The 15,355-nt window shown below is 38.5% G+C and overlaps 1 protein-coding gene across 1 annotated transcript in view; it reads left to right on the top strand.

Moving 5' to 3' along the window:
* The window catches only part of PIGK (phosphatidylinositol glycan anchor biosynthesis, class K), a 72,557-nt gene extending 58,152 nt beyond the window's left edge, over positions 1 to 14,405 (top strand). Inside the window, exon 11 of the mRNA XM_009884874.1 lies at positions 14,289 to 14,405. Within this exon, the coding sequence (XP_009883176.1) occupies positions 14,289 to 14,405 (117 nt within the window). The remainder of the gene's footprint in view (positions 1 to 14,288) is intronic.
* Positions 14,406 to 15,355: the final 950 nt, after the last annotated feature.

Here is a 15,355-nt window from a genome sequence, read left to right as displayed (position 1 = left end):
ATCCCTTACATTTTAAGATTGACATTGTATCTTCATTCTTCTTTGGCACAGGGTGGGAGATCAGTTTGACAGGCAGCTTGGAGTAATTTAACGAGGGGCTGCCCCTCAAGTGGCCACACTCCACTCTCCCCCATTCCGGTTAGTCCCATGCTCATTAAGCACAGCAGTGAGCTGAAAACTACTGCTCAAAAAAAAGGCATTTTTCAGCCTGGCTGGTATGTGACTGCACAATTTCTAAAGCTAACTAGAATAGGTACTATCAGCCAAAACTGATAAAGTGTATGTATGTTCCCTGAAAATTTTTGTTGATATTTCTCCTGAGCAGGTGAGAGAGAGTGAAAGTAATTGTTACTCTGGAAAGTTGAGATGGAAATAAATTCAAGGCTTTTGCACATATGATAGGAGTGCTCAGTTTGCCCTTGAGAATCCTGGTAATATGAGGCATTATATGCGAATGTAGCATCATCCATTTCATGGATTATGAGACATCAGTTTCATACCCACCAGCATATAGAATTGTCAGACGTACTATTAAAAAATATATTAGAAGGTACCCTGGCTCTGTAGTAGCTATAACTGTTAGAAGTGCCACGTTGGATTTGCAGCTTCTTTAAGAGGTAATTCCTGTAATCGTTTCTTTTTAATAAGCACTATCTAAGATGTAAAATGAAAGAAGTTCAGGAAGTGACTGTAACATGTCAGGCTTTACAGAGTGCTGTAGATCTTTGTGGTTTACTCATCTGAACTTCAAATAACTGCATTTGAAGGGTCGGTACTAGCTGTATAACCATGAACTCTAAAAATTATTACATTTCCTATATTAAAAAAAATGATTTGTGCTTTTTTTGGCTGAATCAGCCATGTGTTTGACGATCTTGTATGCACAAACCTTTCAATATGCACTATTGATCTTCCTGTGTCTTTATTTTGGCTTTGAACTTGATTGTGCCATGATCCCTTTTTCTTGTGCTTTACAACCTGCTCACAACTGTGGTTTTAAGTGGTTACTGTTTCTCTTGTGCTGTAGCTATGCTCAGAGCTTGACAGAAAGGGACAGGCTCAAAAATGCTTAGAGATTAAAGTAAACTTCACATAGCATGTTGGCAAAAAGCAAAACAAGGTTAACAGTGAGAGATTGATTTGTAGACTAAGGCCATAAAGGACCACTGCGTTAATCTCTTCTGACTTTCTGCATAGAGTACACAGATACTTTATTTATATTCTCCCTTCTTTGTGGCTGTATTGAAATCAGGAAGGATGACTAGAACAAGGCAGTGAGTAGAGGCTGGTAGATGTTTAATCAAAATATCGTAATTATGGGGGGAATATAAATGAGGAGGACAATTATGGCGTGTTAGTACATGTGCATGATTACAGAAAGTATGCACGATATTACAGCTGTTATTGGAAGAAGCAATATGTACATGTCCCAGGGGTCTCAGTTGCTAACCAAATGTGAATTGTTGCACAGTGCTATAGATAAAATATCAATAGCTATCTCGCTTTGTTTTGGGCAGCTGATATTAGAACTGCTGCTGTCGATGTAAATGTAAGGAGGTTATTTTTAAGTGAGTTCTGTGATTTGAGACTCTTTGCTCTCTTTTGTGGTCATAATAAGCTTGGCTAATGTCAGATCTTTTTTGCTAAAAATTATGTCTCCAGCCATTTTCTTTTGGAACATTGTAGTCCTCTATTAAGCATATAATTCACTTTTTTCATCATTCTTCTGTGAGATTTTTTTTTGTGATATGCTGGTCTGCACTCATTTGCATTTGTCATTTATAAACCTGGATTCTTGGATGTTCTGAGTCTTTTTGGATTTGTCTGCACTGGGTCCCATTTATTTGCTGTTCCCTCAAATATTGGAAAAGTGAATACTATTTAGGTCACTGTGGTGAGTTGTCTCCAGTGGGGATAACTGAATAGGTTTTCAGTGCATAATGGTATGCAAATAACATACCTCTGCCTCACATGGGAACAGACTAAATATATGCACGAGCTTTCTGTGACCTTAATAAGTTTGTAGGCATCATAATACACCATGTGCTGCTGTAGCATAGTATCTGATGTACAAATCTTTCAACTGTGGTTGAGGGCAAAGAAATGTATGAAATAACCCTGTGAATTCAGTATGTGATCCACACACCTTACCGTATGTGGAAGCGTATAGCGGTGATACAGCTGATTTACTTTTGTAACATAAGCAGTAGGTTTTAGTAATAGCCACCATTAATAAAACAGAAGATGCTTAATGTCTTACACTTAACACGCTAATTCATTACATTGGTAGAGCATCTTCATGCATGATGCAAGGTGAAACTGAAAAACATACAATGAAATGATAAATAAGTTACTCTATTAGACTGTTTTTACATTTATGATGTTTCACATGTAAAAGTACCTTTTAAAAATTTTGCTGCTGCTTAGTTTATTTTTATTACAAGTTCTAGAGCAATTCAGGAAACAGATGCTGCATTTAAAAAAGCTTTGCTTTAGTAAAGCTTTCTGTAGAAGAGAATGCATTCTTCCTAAAACTTCGTTTTACTTAAATTAACTTGTATTTCCACTGAGGAAGGCTTATATTAAGCACAAAGGGAGGCTTAGCGGTTTAGACTTCCATCAAATAAACTGCATAACTAAAAAGAGAAGATGCCAAGCCTCACACTCTTGTACTTGAAAGTATTGTGTTCTCTCTCATGGGAACTCAAGATTAGAGAAATTATAAAGGCTTTGCATAAAAACAGTGAGTTAGAATTAATTTTTGCTTAAGCAGGGAAGTGTCAAAAGCCTATTATGGTAATTTTTCAATTTTGTCTTAACTGTTCACACATTTTAAAATAGTTGTACAATTGAGTGGAGGCATAATTGATGTGATGTTTTTTTTTTTTCCTTCGGCCATCATAAAATATAGCTTAGGTGTACTTAGGCTTGGAAGAAGTAGGTGTGCTAATTAAGTAGATGAAAATTTTCATATCATAGTGAGAAAATTTGCCTAATGGATTGGAATAGCATTCTGAGAATGGTTCCCCTAGTCTTAATTACATCCAAGTACCAAATATGATTATTAGATGAAGACAAACCACAGAAACCTTAGTGAGAAAGTGTAATTCCTAGCAGTAGAATTTTGGGGTTGTAGCGACTATAATAATTATTATTATAGTAAACAGTAGCAGTAAAAGTCTCCGTTTTAGAAAAATGTTACTTAGTAACTTTATTCATTGTCTTTTAATGTAAATTAAAAGCTGAAAATACCATGGAATGAAGAGCTACTGCTACATTTATTTTGTTAATTCTTATTGAATTAAAAAAATATAAATCTTGTTTATATCATAACAGCCTATAAAGTGCTAGGGTGGTAGTTTAAAAATTACACTTGATCTAAACAAGTTTTAGGACTTCCCTAATTAAAGGAAAACTGATTTAGCAAAACTTTTAAATCACTTTTTCTTTTAGTAAATACAGTATTTAACAGAAGAAATACTGCTCCAGAGTTGCTTTCATTTTGGTGATCAGTTTTGCTGTTGCATAGGAGGAGTCTTTGGTGGAACACGCTTTGCATTTGGAAGGAGACTTACTGGCAAATGTGAAAGTAAGCAATACACCGAGGTGATCATTGATTAGTAAGGCTTTTGTTTTTTATATGCAGAGAAATGGCATCTTTCCTACCTTTCAGTTAATTTTGCTGCAGAAGCCTCTTTGGGCTCTGAAAGAGCTGCCTTTGGCATCCCCAAATTACGCCCAACTTGTTCAGAATTTTTCTGGCTTTGTCTGCAGTAGGAACTGGTGAAAAGACCGAGATTTGCTGTGTTACAGGGATGAGGCGTATTCTGCTTTATCGCTTTTCTTGACACTGCTGAATGGCTTCTGTCAACTTTCAGTTTCTCTTAACTCGTACCTTAGAGTGGTCTGATCCTTCCTTAGCTCTTCTCTCCCCAAAAGCTGTGAACGAGAGCTACCCAACTAAAAGTAGAATATAGTCGTGCAGTTTTTGTGAGATGGGGCCTGGATAGGAGGGTCAGCATCCATTCTGGCTGTTCAGTTAGTTCTCCAGTTTACAGGTTTCTGGTGTTTTGTATTTGTGTCCCTGGAATAACAATGCCAGGAATAAGAGTGTCAAGTATGTGCATGGATGTGTGTGTGGAGTGGAGGGAAAGGAGGGGATGCCATTAGTTCCTTAGGCAAAGGGCAAAGTATTTCTTAGTCTTTATTCTTTATTTTATTGCTTAATACTGATTGCACTGGGCGTAGAAACGTTAGCGTGTGTGTTTAAGCACATGTAATTTGACTGTAAGAATTAATTCTTGAACTAGTTTGTGTTACCCATCACTAAATACGTGTGGGATCAGGACCTTTGTATATAAAAGAGATTACTGAAGTACCTTATAGTAGGTTGTCCAAGATGCAAGGTTTAATTTTGTTTTCTGGTGTCAGTTCAGTGTTCTGTAACATTTTCATTTCTCTCATAACCTTGTACAGTTTTTATTAATCATTACTTTTTTATTGTTTACACATGAAAGCTTCTCTGATAGACAGTGTTTATTTAAATGGTATTTCAGTGAGTGCTAAAATTAGCAGTAACAGTTTTGCTAGGTTTTTTCTTCTATCTATTATATTTCTTCTGAGCTTATGCAGCATAAAAAGGAGCTGTTACCAATAAGCTCACATTGATAAGGAAAAAATATAAATGTTACCAATCTTCGCTTGACATATTTTGCAGTGTTGTGATGGAAGATACCTTTCTGAACACTTTTTCTCAGTTGAAGGCACTAGCTCCAAATATATCCACACACTTATCCCATTTAACTGTGTAAACTTAGTGAGGTGTTATTGGTGACTTTTTTGTGTTAAGTTAATTATATTTTGTTTACCCTTCAATAGCATGTGGTGAGGAGTACAGCAGTCTAACTCACAAGCTCTTGACAGGACTGATGAATGGCCAGAGATAGAGATATTGGCAGGCTGCTCTCTAGTGCTCTGTCTAGAATTGTTTTCCTAAATAATTCAGAGGGTTGAAATTTGATGAAATCATTTCCATTTGAAGAATGAATGGAAGGGGTAAATGAATGAGGACTCCAGTAATGGAGCAGTTGTGTTCATACTGTCGGACAGACAAGACAGCATCCCCCATCGTGGTTCCTGCGCAAATTCTTTGCATGAGGTTGTGATTGAGCTTTGTGCAAGTGATTACTTCTGTGGTGAGTGGCTTTCTTGCTCGGAGTGCGGCACCCTGCCGTAGCCAGCTCCCTCCTCCCCACAGCCTCCCCGCGGGGTGAGAGACCCCGCACATTGACAGCTGTCTCCCTGGCTCGCTGTTCCTGGAGAAGCCCGGCTCCAGCGCTGGGACTCTGTGAATTAATGAGTGATCGCATATTTTCAGGAGGGAGTGCTTAACGCGAAAAACCATCTACAAATACATGGCTGACAAACAGATGATGACAAGTACTTACAGGAGACTGAGTGACAACATGACATCAGTAGGGCAGTAACCTGTGGTTAGTTTAGATGGTGGGCAGGAGAAGTGCAGCTGGTTTGCCACTAGATAAGACCATCTGTGGTTTTATCTTTTTTTAAGGACTTACCCTTTCGGAAAGATGTTGATACTGTACATATTACATGTGGTAGTCTAGGGGGGGTGTATACTCAGCTACGCTCATTTGTTCTTCCCAAAAGATAGTCTTTGTTGAGCCCCACATAGCATTCGACTGATGACCCTAGTGTCATGCAGATAGATGTCAGGTGGGAACAGTGAATATTTATGATCCCATAAATCTGCCATTCTCTCTTAATGGCAGCTGCCTACAAAAACTCTTTGCAGTAATGGATCTGCTCTCTGTGACTCCTTGTTCTTTGACATACCGGCATTACAGCAATGGCTTTCTGGTGTAGGCGTAATTATGTGCAACCACTAAATAAGTGTCTGTACTACTGCTGTGTCCATGTTTTATGGTCTGGTTTTGAGGTTGCATAGCAGCCAGAGTAGCCAAAAGGATTAGGCTGATATTTCAGAATAGTTCTCTTTCATTTTCCTTTTTTTTCTGCTCACATAGAGTATTGTACAAAAACTTGGGTGAGTATACTTGTCTGGCATATGAGTGCAAAACTACTGAATACAGCAATCACCTTTAAAAGGTGGGTGGTGGCAGGGGACAAACTGATCTATCACCAGCTGTAATGCATTGGTTTCTCACTGAAAATGAAAATGTTTTGCAATAAAAACAAAGCCATATTTGATCTTGCTCAAATATGGAGCTCTTGCAGGCTCCTTTGGCCTCAGCCCTGCATCTCCCTCCATCCGTTGTTTCATGCCTGCCTCTTAAATGTAATGCTGTTTTGAGTTGTGCAAGCTGGAGCTAGAAAATGTGGAGCTCTGCTGCACACATGTATAATGTAGCGCACAGCTCAGGGCAAAGGAGGACTTTTAAAATTATAGTTCCAGAGATTAAAAAAATGAGCAGTAAAATTACGTGAATAAGGAATATTTATTTGGATTTGAGTTTCTTAAAATGTAGCTGTTGAGATATTTGATTAGATTTTGTACTCAATATGGCATATTGAGTATAAGATCTAATGTTGTCTAACATCTGTTGTTAATACAGACTGCCACCTGGAAATAAATGAATAGATACTCATGGGATATCCAGGAAAAAAAATGTGTGGTTAGAAGCATCACTACTACTTTGAAAGCAATAGCATAATAATTTATGAACATCATGGATTCTCCATATAAATAGAAACAACTTCATTTGAATTTGAATGATCAAGATTATACTTCATAATGGAAGTCCTAAGGCATACAATTAATTTTACGAGATTAAGAAAAAAAACCCTGCCTTAGAGCATATTGATTTAAAAGCATTTGAATGGGCTCACCTTGTGGTCCAGAGGGATGCTATGGGGAATCCAAGTTAGATTTCCAAGGAGAAAGCGGTCGTGCCGTGCTCCTTGGAGAGGTTGGGGGGAGTGAAGCTGGTACTTGGGGTAATCATGCCCGACTGAAAGGAGTGGAGCCGTGCGTGCACGCGCTGCCTCCTCTCTGCCGGGCTGAGAGGTTGGTTCTGGTTCTGCTCCTGCTGGCAGCGCGACATTGTGTTTGTGTGAACAAGATCTGCACCGAAGAAGACTTGGGAGATAATCTTTTCCTGGGAGGAAGTGAGCAGTGCATGCTGCTTGGAAAAATAGTGCTCTGAGAATAGCTTGACCCTATTTACACAATTGTATTTTTGTGAATGCAAAATATCTTTGTCCCTCTAGCAGCCCCTACACACCCTTTGCACCTCCTTTGTTCTTTGTAGCTGTGGTTTCTGTCTGCTTAACCCAAAGTGCAGCAATGGGGTTGCTTTTATATCTGATAATTTTTGGAGGTCCTCTCCAGTGAGGTCTGCCTTGATAGTGTGTATTTTTGTTGTTTTCTGACCCCCTCTAGTGTAAGGACCTCAGGAAGTTTATCTTCCCATTTGTGGTGTGGCACTGTGTGCTGAATGCCTTTAGTCTCATTTTTACTGATAATCCTCTTCTTGTTTAAATTAAATAAATATAAACATATTGAAAAAGAAGGATGCTTCTCAAAGTAGCAGTGGCCAAGTTTTGAATACCAAGTCTCCTTAATTGAGCTGCTCATCTTCTATTTTTGCATGCTTCAGTTGGCATGAAGCTTTGTGTTTGCAAATGTAACTCATATATTTGCTGTGGACTTTGGTGCCCTTTTGTGAAAAATCATGACCTTCGTATAAGAGTATGAATTTGATAAAAATATAAACCCCAATTTGCTTCATATACCTTAAATAGATGTAGTTGGGTGCTGGTTTTTTTTCTAAATGCAACTTTATATTGTGACTTTTTTCATCACCGCCCTGAAGCATACGTGTGTTCCATAACGTAACTCACTGGTGGCGGAGCAGGTGAGAGCTCAGCCCTGTGCCAGTCTGTTGAAGATAGGTAGGGACGGTGACTGCTGCCGGGGCAGGGCTGCGTGGGTTAGCTTTGGCTGGAGCAAATCCCACACCCCGGTTTGGAGCCCCCCTCGTACAGTGCCTGCTGCGTTTGCCAGGCAGGCATCGTTCGTCTGAGCGCTGGCTCGTCTGGGAATTAAACTGCACTGGGTCCCAGGTGCGGGGAAAGCTCCCTTTGATTAGAAGTAGTATATTATGTATTGTGTCACGGGTTGGAAGATTAATGAATAATTGTTTAACAACTAAAAGCACTTTAAAGTGCTATGTAATGCTGAGAGATAACACTGAAAGTAGAGAGGAAGTGAGCAGCTATTTTTGAAGTAGAAGTTCGTTTCTAAAAAGCCCTTATAGATTGCATATTTTAGAAGGAAATGAAAAACTAAAGCCATCATAGCAGTATTGTAGTTTATAGTCTGGCGACTACACAGTTTTCTAACCATTTAAAATGCAGTTCTTGGCATTGATATGTTAATTTAGTTTAACTGCTGTTCTTGCCTGTATCCTTCATGAGTTTTTGTTGTTGATGAGTGAACTTTCTTCATTATTTTATTAATATTGGAGATATTAGTAATCATGGCACTGTGGTTAATAAATACAAACTGGGAGATTAGGCAAAAGTGCTTTAAATTGTTTTGCAGATTAGCGGGCAACATTTATGTTGGAGTTCTCTTATGACTTTAATCTTGCTGTGGGCACAAAAGAGGATTAAACTATTACTAGATGGCTGGAATTATTTGATTTCCCCCACTCCCCTGTGAGGACCCCAAATCAAAACTGTAACTGACAAATTACAAGTGCATACTTCCACTAAAAGCTTGGAGGACATACTTAATGCTCTGATTTGCTTATGATACATGTAAATTCATTCTGAAATTAAACTTTGCTGTGTGCTTTGTCATAAGAATTGAGAGGATTACCCGGTTTGAAATTTTAAATTGCAAGTAATGGAATTGTTGTGGAGCACCTCTAGGAAATATATAACGTGCTATTAGCACAGTAGAATTTGGCTTTTCCAAGGATTTTCCTTATCCTTCAGTTTGAGATCAGTGTTTACTGAGACGAGAAGCAGGCAGGTTTTTTCAGTTTCAGACCTGAGGTTGGCCTTGGATTTCAAAGACCTCTTTTGAAATGTGGATCTTTATTTCAATATTGGTCTTTAACACAGACCCTAGCATAAAATTAAGTATCTTGAGAAACAAGAAAGAAAACCTTTTGTGTTGCGATGGAAGAAGTAAAAATGTTCATTTAAATAGAAAATGACCAAGAGGAAAACTTGGAAATTTACACCCCAAAAGACCTAAAATTCACCCCAATGATCTAATAATGAGGGTGAGCACTGCACAGACAGGCAGCAAGCGTGCTTCGCTTCCCTGCGGGCGCTTCCTGACCCTCGAGGCCGGTAGAGGTGGAGAACTCCCCATAGGGGTGTGCGTGGGGTTCCCCCCGGTGCCGTAGCTGCTGCTGTGTGCCAGGAAGCCGCGGGATCCTGGGTGGTGTTTTGTACCACGTGTGGTGCAATAAATAGGCCAGAAGTGGGTCTAGGGGAAGCTGCACTGAAACTCCAGAGGGATTAATTTGAACTATGGTAGCAGCCACTTTAATGGACTCGTTGGAACACAGCACTTCTAATGTTTTATTTTTATGCAGTTACATATGGCTGTTACGCACTCCTGGTACAAACACACACCATCTGCCTCAGGTTGGGGAGAACGTCCCCCGTGGCACGGATGATGTGCACATTCATTTTTAAGGTTTTGCTCACTTTCTTAAAGCACTGTTAGGAATAAGTTGCTGGAGGAAACGGAAGAATTTGCGTATCCCTTTTCCATTTGGGAATTACTACATTCCTGACTATTACACTGTGTGCACTGCTTTCTCCACTGCTACCGTCCCAGTGTGGATTCCAAGTTGAACCTAAAACTTTCTGTACTGATATTTTTGTCCTTATTGAGGACACTAATGCAAAGGGTGTTCTGTTGGAAGAGGACTGTAGGGTTGGATTATAATGATATTAAACACAGTGTTTTCCACAAGAAATGTTAATACATGATATTTTAAATCTTATTTCTGTTCTGATGTAACATTTTAAAATTAAACAATTCTTAATCTACCACTTCAACTTTAATACTTTTTTATTATTTTTTTGCATAAAACTAATTTCAATTGGAGTAACAAGTATCGCGTGTTTTATGAAACACCTTCATTGGAAGTCTTGGATACTTTCCATTTGGGTCTCTACAGACCCATCCGGTTTGAAAATACACTGTTTTATCCTCTCCTTAATTACAGTACTTGGAGCAACTCTCCGTTAACTGTTTTTAAGTTCCACTGGATAATGAGAGTCTACCAGAACTAGAGAGCGTACAACAGAAAACTGTTCACAGGAGGAAGCTTGCTGTTGCTTAGCTACCTGTCTTTTTAATTTGGAATCTCCAGCAATTCGATAATGACTAGCCCTTAAGCTGCTAAATGTATTTGTTCATGACACATTGTACCATTTCATATGTGCATTTCACCTATGTGTTACTGCTATTATTGTAGGGCTAAAGAGGGCGTTTATAATGGGGTTGTATTGTGGCGGAGATCACAAAACCGAAATACGTCGGTTACATAAGCAGTACTTGGTACGGGAAGTTCTTTGGTGGGTAATACAGCAATGAAATTCAGAATAACTTCAGCCAAAAGAGCTGCTGCCTCTGCTCCTCCAGATCAGTCCCATATATGAGAAAGTTATACATAATTTGTAAGTACTGCAACCAATCTGTAGTCTTTTAATAGTATGCGTTCTCACATCAATTTAGGCATAATGAAGGTACATAATTAATTGCAAATTAAAATGCTGCAACACTTAACATTTTTTGTCTGTTTAGCATTTTCTCATAAGTGAGAAAATGCCTGACTTTCAAAAATTGCCTGAATTTCGCAGAAATTTGTTGGAATAAGACCCTGTTCATAGGATAAATAGTGGTGGGGGTTTTTTTTAGGAGTCTGGGAAAAAGTTTGTATTCAGTAATACTTTCTGATCAGTCCTAAAATTGATATAAAGGGACAGTTTATCTAGGGATTGCTTATGGCTGCAGAACTGGTATAAGCACAGAAAGAAATTCTCTCTTTTCTAAACCTTTTTCCAGTACGTGGATCTAAAAGGGAAACTTTTTTATTCTCTATTAAAGTGATTCTTTCTTTCTTTAATAGTTTTCCCCCTTAGGAGAGATCTCTCTGACTCTTCCCTGACTGGTTGCACAAAGTAGTCAAAGCAGCTTCTGCAGCAGTACAGTTGAGGTTCACGTGTGTTTGTAGAAGGGCATCCCGCCTTGGCCTCTGACTTCATTACGCAAGGCTGCTGGCGTAGCTGCGACAGCTCCGAGGGGTGCCGCGCTTCCTCGCTGACATAGGTGCGCCGGCAGTGCTTGTGGTAGTGACGCAGCCGTGCCAAGGGGAAGGAATTGTTAGGTCTGCCGTTACAACGGTGCGGGCTGAAAGCTCTCTGCCCGCCTGTGTTACAAGTACAGTTCGCTGGCATAATTCATGGAAGCAGCGACTCCATCTGACGTGTAGATGGGTTTGATTCGCAGGTGCAAAATGCAGCTCTTTGTAAAGGAACATCAGTGCCGTTTGCTGCTTACCTGGCGTGCCCAGCTGGACAAAGATTGGTTATTGAAGTTTTCTATGTTATATTTGTTATGATTTTGGAAGGATGAACTTGTCAATTTGATAGTTAATTAGATTTTTAATTCAGTGATGCAAACTTTCTTGGGAATCTATGATCAAGTTAATATAAAGAAAATTAGTATTTCAGCTCTTACAGATATACATTGTAGATTTCAACATGAATCTGTGTAATCCTGGTTTAGGTATTCATAAGGTTTTGATGTCTGTATGCCCCTAGTGGAAAATACTGGCATATTTCAATATAATTTTGTGCTCAATTAACCTCACTATTGACTTACAGATGTACAATAGAATTGCATCTCTTCGCCCTGTTATTGAGCTTTAATATGTATTTGTGGATTTCAGTTTCTGGGTCTGTGAATCTCTCTCATTAAGGTAATTTATTTTTAAGATTACAAAGTATGTAGCTCTTGTATAGCCTCATATGTATTTTTTGTTGTACCTTTATGTTTTTAATCCTTCACATTTGAACATTGCATGCCATGGCGTTAAACTGCCTATACGTATGTCCTTGATTTCCCAGCGCGGAGCCATTGCTGCACTGGCCTCCGTTTGCCTGCGGAATTCCGTGGAGGCGTCAGTACACGGCATGACAAAATGTAAAACCATACTCATAGATCACCTTATAAATATTTATTCATATAAATTCTTTAAAGAAATTAAATTACGTGTTCTGTACAAAATAGGAGAGAGAGGCTTTTAGTGTCACTGACTGCAAATTGAAGTCATTTGTCTAGAAGGGTCAGGTGCCACTTTGTGGTAAGGAATTTGTCTGAGATCCAAGAAAGAAAAGATTGATAGTACAAAGAGATTGATGAAACGGGCACTGCAATATGCATACGAAGTTACGGGTTAATTAGGAGGATCTAAACAAGAAAGTTCCTTTGTGTGGGGAAGTGTCGTGTGCTGTTACTTTGAGAAGCGAGGTGTGCTGGCAGCCTTTTTGAACATGCAGAGTTGATTTTCTGAGATGTTTATGTAGAGATGTGTGGTTGTGAGTATCAGCGAGGTGGCAGATTACCAACAGCACGTACGCTGCAGCTGATGAGCGCTTCTTAGGAAATTGAGTGGTTTGCATATATAGACACCATCTCAGCTCCTGTCTTTGGTTTTGTTGTTGTTGATGTAAATTATAATGCCGGTGCTGTGATTCCGGTATTGGAGTAAAATCATTAATATTTCAGAATGCCAAGTTCTTCAGGTGTATCAGGTGACATGGCTATTTGTTATACTTTTTAATTACAAACATGGTACTTAGAGAAAAATCCTAAAGCTACAACTACGTAGCTTAGAAAATGAGAGCTGAGCAATCAACAAACATTGTTTTCTTGTTGATAGGAAAGCTGTTTTGAAAGAACAGACGCTCCAAACTGTTCCTTATTGCATTAAAGTTCAGCAGCCACCTGGTACATTTAGTGGAGAACGACAAGCTTCTGTATGCAGATTCACGCAGAAATTGAAACAGTACCATCTTTTGTAATAGTTATTCACGTGGCAGAATGAGAATTTTAAATTTGCCTTAAATGCAAAAACCCAAAATACTGTCTGTGCCCCTCGTGTCTCGTCCTATACAAGGACAAAACAGTGCAGATCTTCCAGTGAGGCAGGAATAAAAAGCTCAACAAGCACTTCAGTATTTATTATTGTAATAGTAAATCATCTTGGTCTGCCTAGAAGATCTGTAAAACATACCTGCTGAGGGCAAGAGTAGGCACAGGCATGACAGACTGAGTTATACTTTTAAATACTGTAATTCTGATATTTTTGTTATGATATTCTTAACTAAAATTTTGCATTCATATAGCTTCACCTTATTCTTAGCCTCAGAGAGACAGATCTTGGGGCACATAGCAGCTCTTATCTTCTACAATCCATTTCTCATTGAATATGGAGTATCTGAATTTTTTTTAAATATGAGGAGGAAGAGGACAGACAAGTTTTATCTTGTCTTACTGCTAAGCGTGAGATAGAAGAGGCCTTTACAAATTGCAGTGTATTGCTTTTTCACTGAAGATGGAAAAAATTGTTGAAGGGACAAGTATTTGAATTGCAGAATGTATTTCTACATTAAGGAAAGGCAGTTAGACTCAATGAGGCCCCTGGGAAATGTGATTGACATTAAAAACAATCCTATTTTGGTTTATGATATTCCTGTAATAATGAATGTTAGCTCCTTATGTGGTTAGATATCTGTTTATTCACATAATTCTGCGTACAAAAGGAGCTGTAGAAAACATTCTAGGTACTGGAAAAACAACACTGTCTTTTTTACATTTTCACTTGTAGGAACCGTTTTTCATACTCGTAGCTTTTTTCTCTTGTATTAACATGAGATCAGATATGAGAACTTCTGTCCAAACAAATGAGTTTGAATGTGTCCCACAATGCTGACGTGCACTGTCAAAGTGGTGTCTCGGGCACAGTTCTAGTGGCCTTTTTGTGGTACTTAACCTTCCTGCTTGAGTGGCAACTCACCTCCCATCAGCCTTTCTACCACATCAAGGAGAAAGATACTTCTACTTTATAAAGAAATACAGCTTATTGGTAGTTTTCTCTACTTCAAGGATTATTTTTTTTTTTCACTTGATAGATGCAATCCTGTTCAATGTGAAAACTAAGTTTGGTTTTCTCTTTTTGTTTGGTTTGGTTTTGTTTGTTTTTTTTCAGAAACCAAAACAAAAGGACTGGCATCCTCCCGGAGGATTTATTTTAGGACTCTGGGCATTGATCATCATGGTTTTCTTCAAAACATATGGAATCAAGCACATGAAACACATCTTCTGAATTTGAGCAAACAAGATGATTGCATTGGCTCCACTGTGGATTCCTCAGGGTCATCTGAGTGCTCTGTATGTGTATTATGGTTGTATTGAAAAACAGTGTTGAGCTCTCGCTTCTAAAGGGTCTTTTGAAGTCATCTCTTCTGTCTCCTTTTCTGAAAATAGTCTAACAAATGGTTTTAATGTTAGATGTGCTTTGGTTTGGGGTTTTTTTGTTTGCTTTTCTGAGCAATTTTTCTTCCTGGGTAAACTTAAAAAAGAGGAGGGACCTGAACACAGTAACAGAATTTCTGAGGTTGATTGTGAATTGTAAATGGGCAAATTCTTTCCCCCATACTTCAAAGTAAATCTTAGAAATAGTCAACCTCTCACTAAAGAACTAGACATTGTGCAGGACATTATTTAAGATGTCATTTTATCAATAAAAACTTAAGCCACTTTGCAGACTTTGGCATGACGTATTGAAAGCTTTTTCACAAAAATAAAAATACTCTAGAATGTATGGATTTTTTTTCCTTATTCTTTTTTCTTCCCTGTTAAATACAACCCTTAGATCAGTCCTTTCACCCTAAGCAGTTTTGAGTCTAGGATTCTATGAGTTGGTAAAAGTGAAACAAAAATATATGATAACCTCACTGAATCTACTTCAAAAAAGTGAAACTACAACTTCACCATGTCCCTTAGGAACCCTTCATAGCTTGTATATTTTCACTCCATACAATTTGGAGTTGGACGCTTTCAGGATTTTCAATGCACTGAATTTTTGCACAGAAGAAAATAGACTCTGGCATTAGGATGAAAAATGTTATAAATTGTACTATTGTATTCTGTAGTTTCTGAGCCTTTGGAAAATGAGCTTTATTCCCTAGGTTTTGTAAATTCTGTTTTGGCATATTGATTTGTTCTTCTTGGACATTTACTCATGAATGTATGCTAAAAGGGTTTTGGCTGTAT

This window comes from Charadrius vociferus, unplaced genomic scaffold (genome assembly GCF_000708025.1).
Source record: "Charadrius vociferus isolate BGI_N301 unplaced genomic scaffold, ASM70802v2 scaffold163, whole genome shotgun sequence".
Taxonomy (NCBI): Eukaryota; Metazoa; Chordata; class Aves; order Charadriiformes; family Charadriidae; genus Charadrius; species Charadrius vociferus.
The sequence above is the reverse complement of the archived record's forward strand: the minus strand, read 5'-3'. Positions and strand labels throughout refer to the sequence as shown.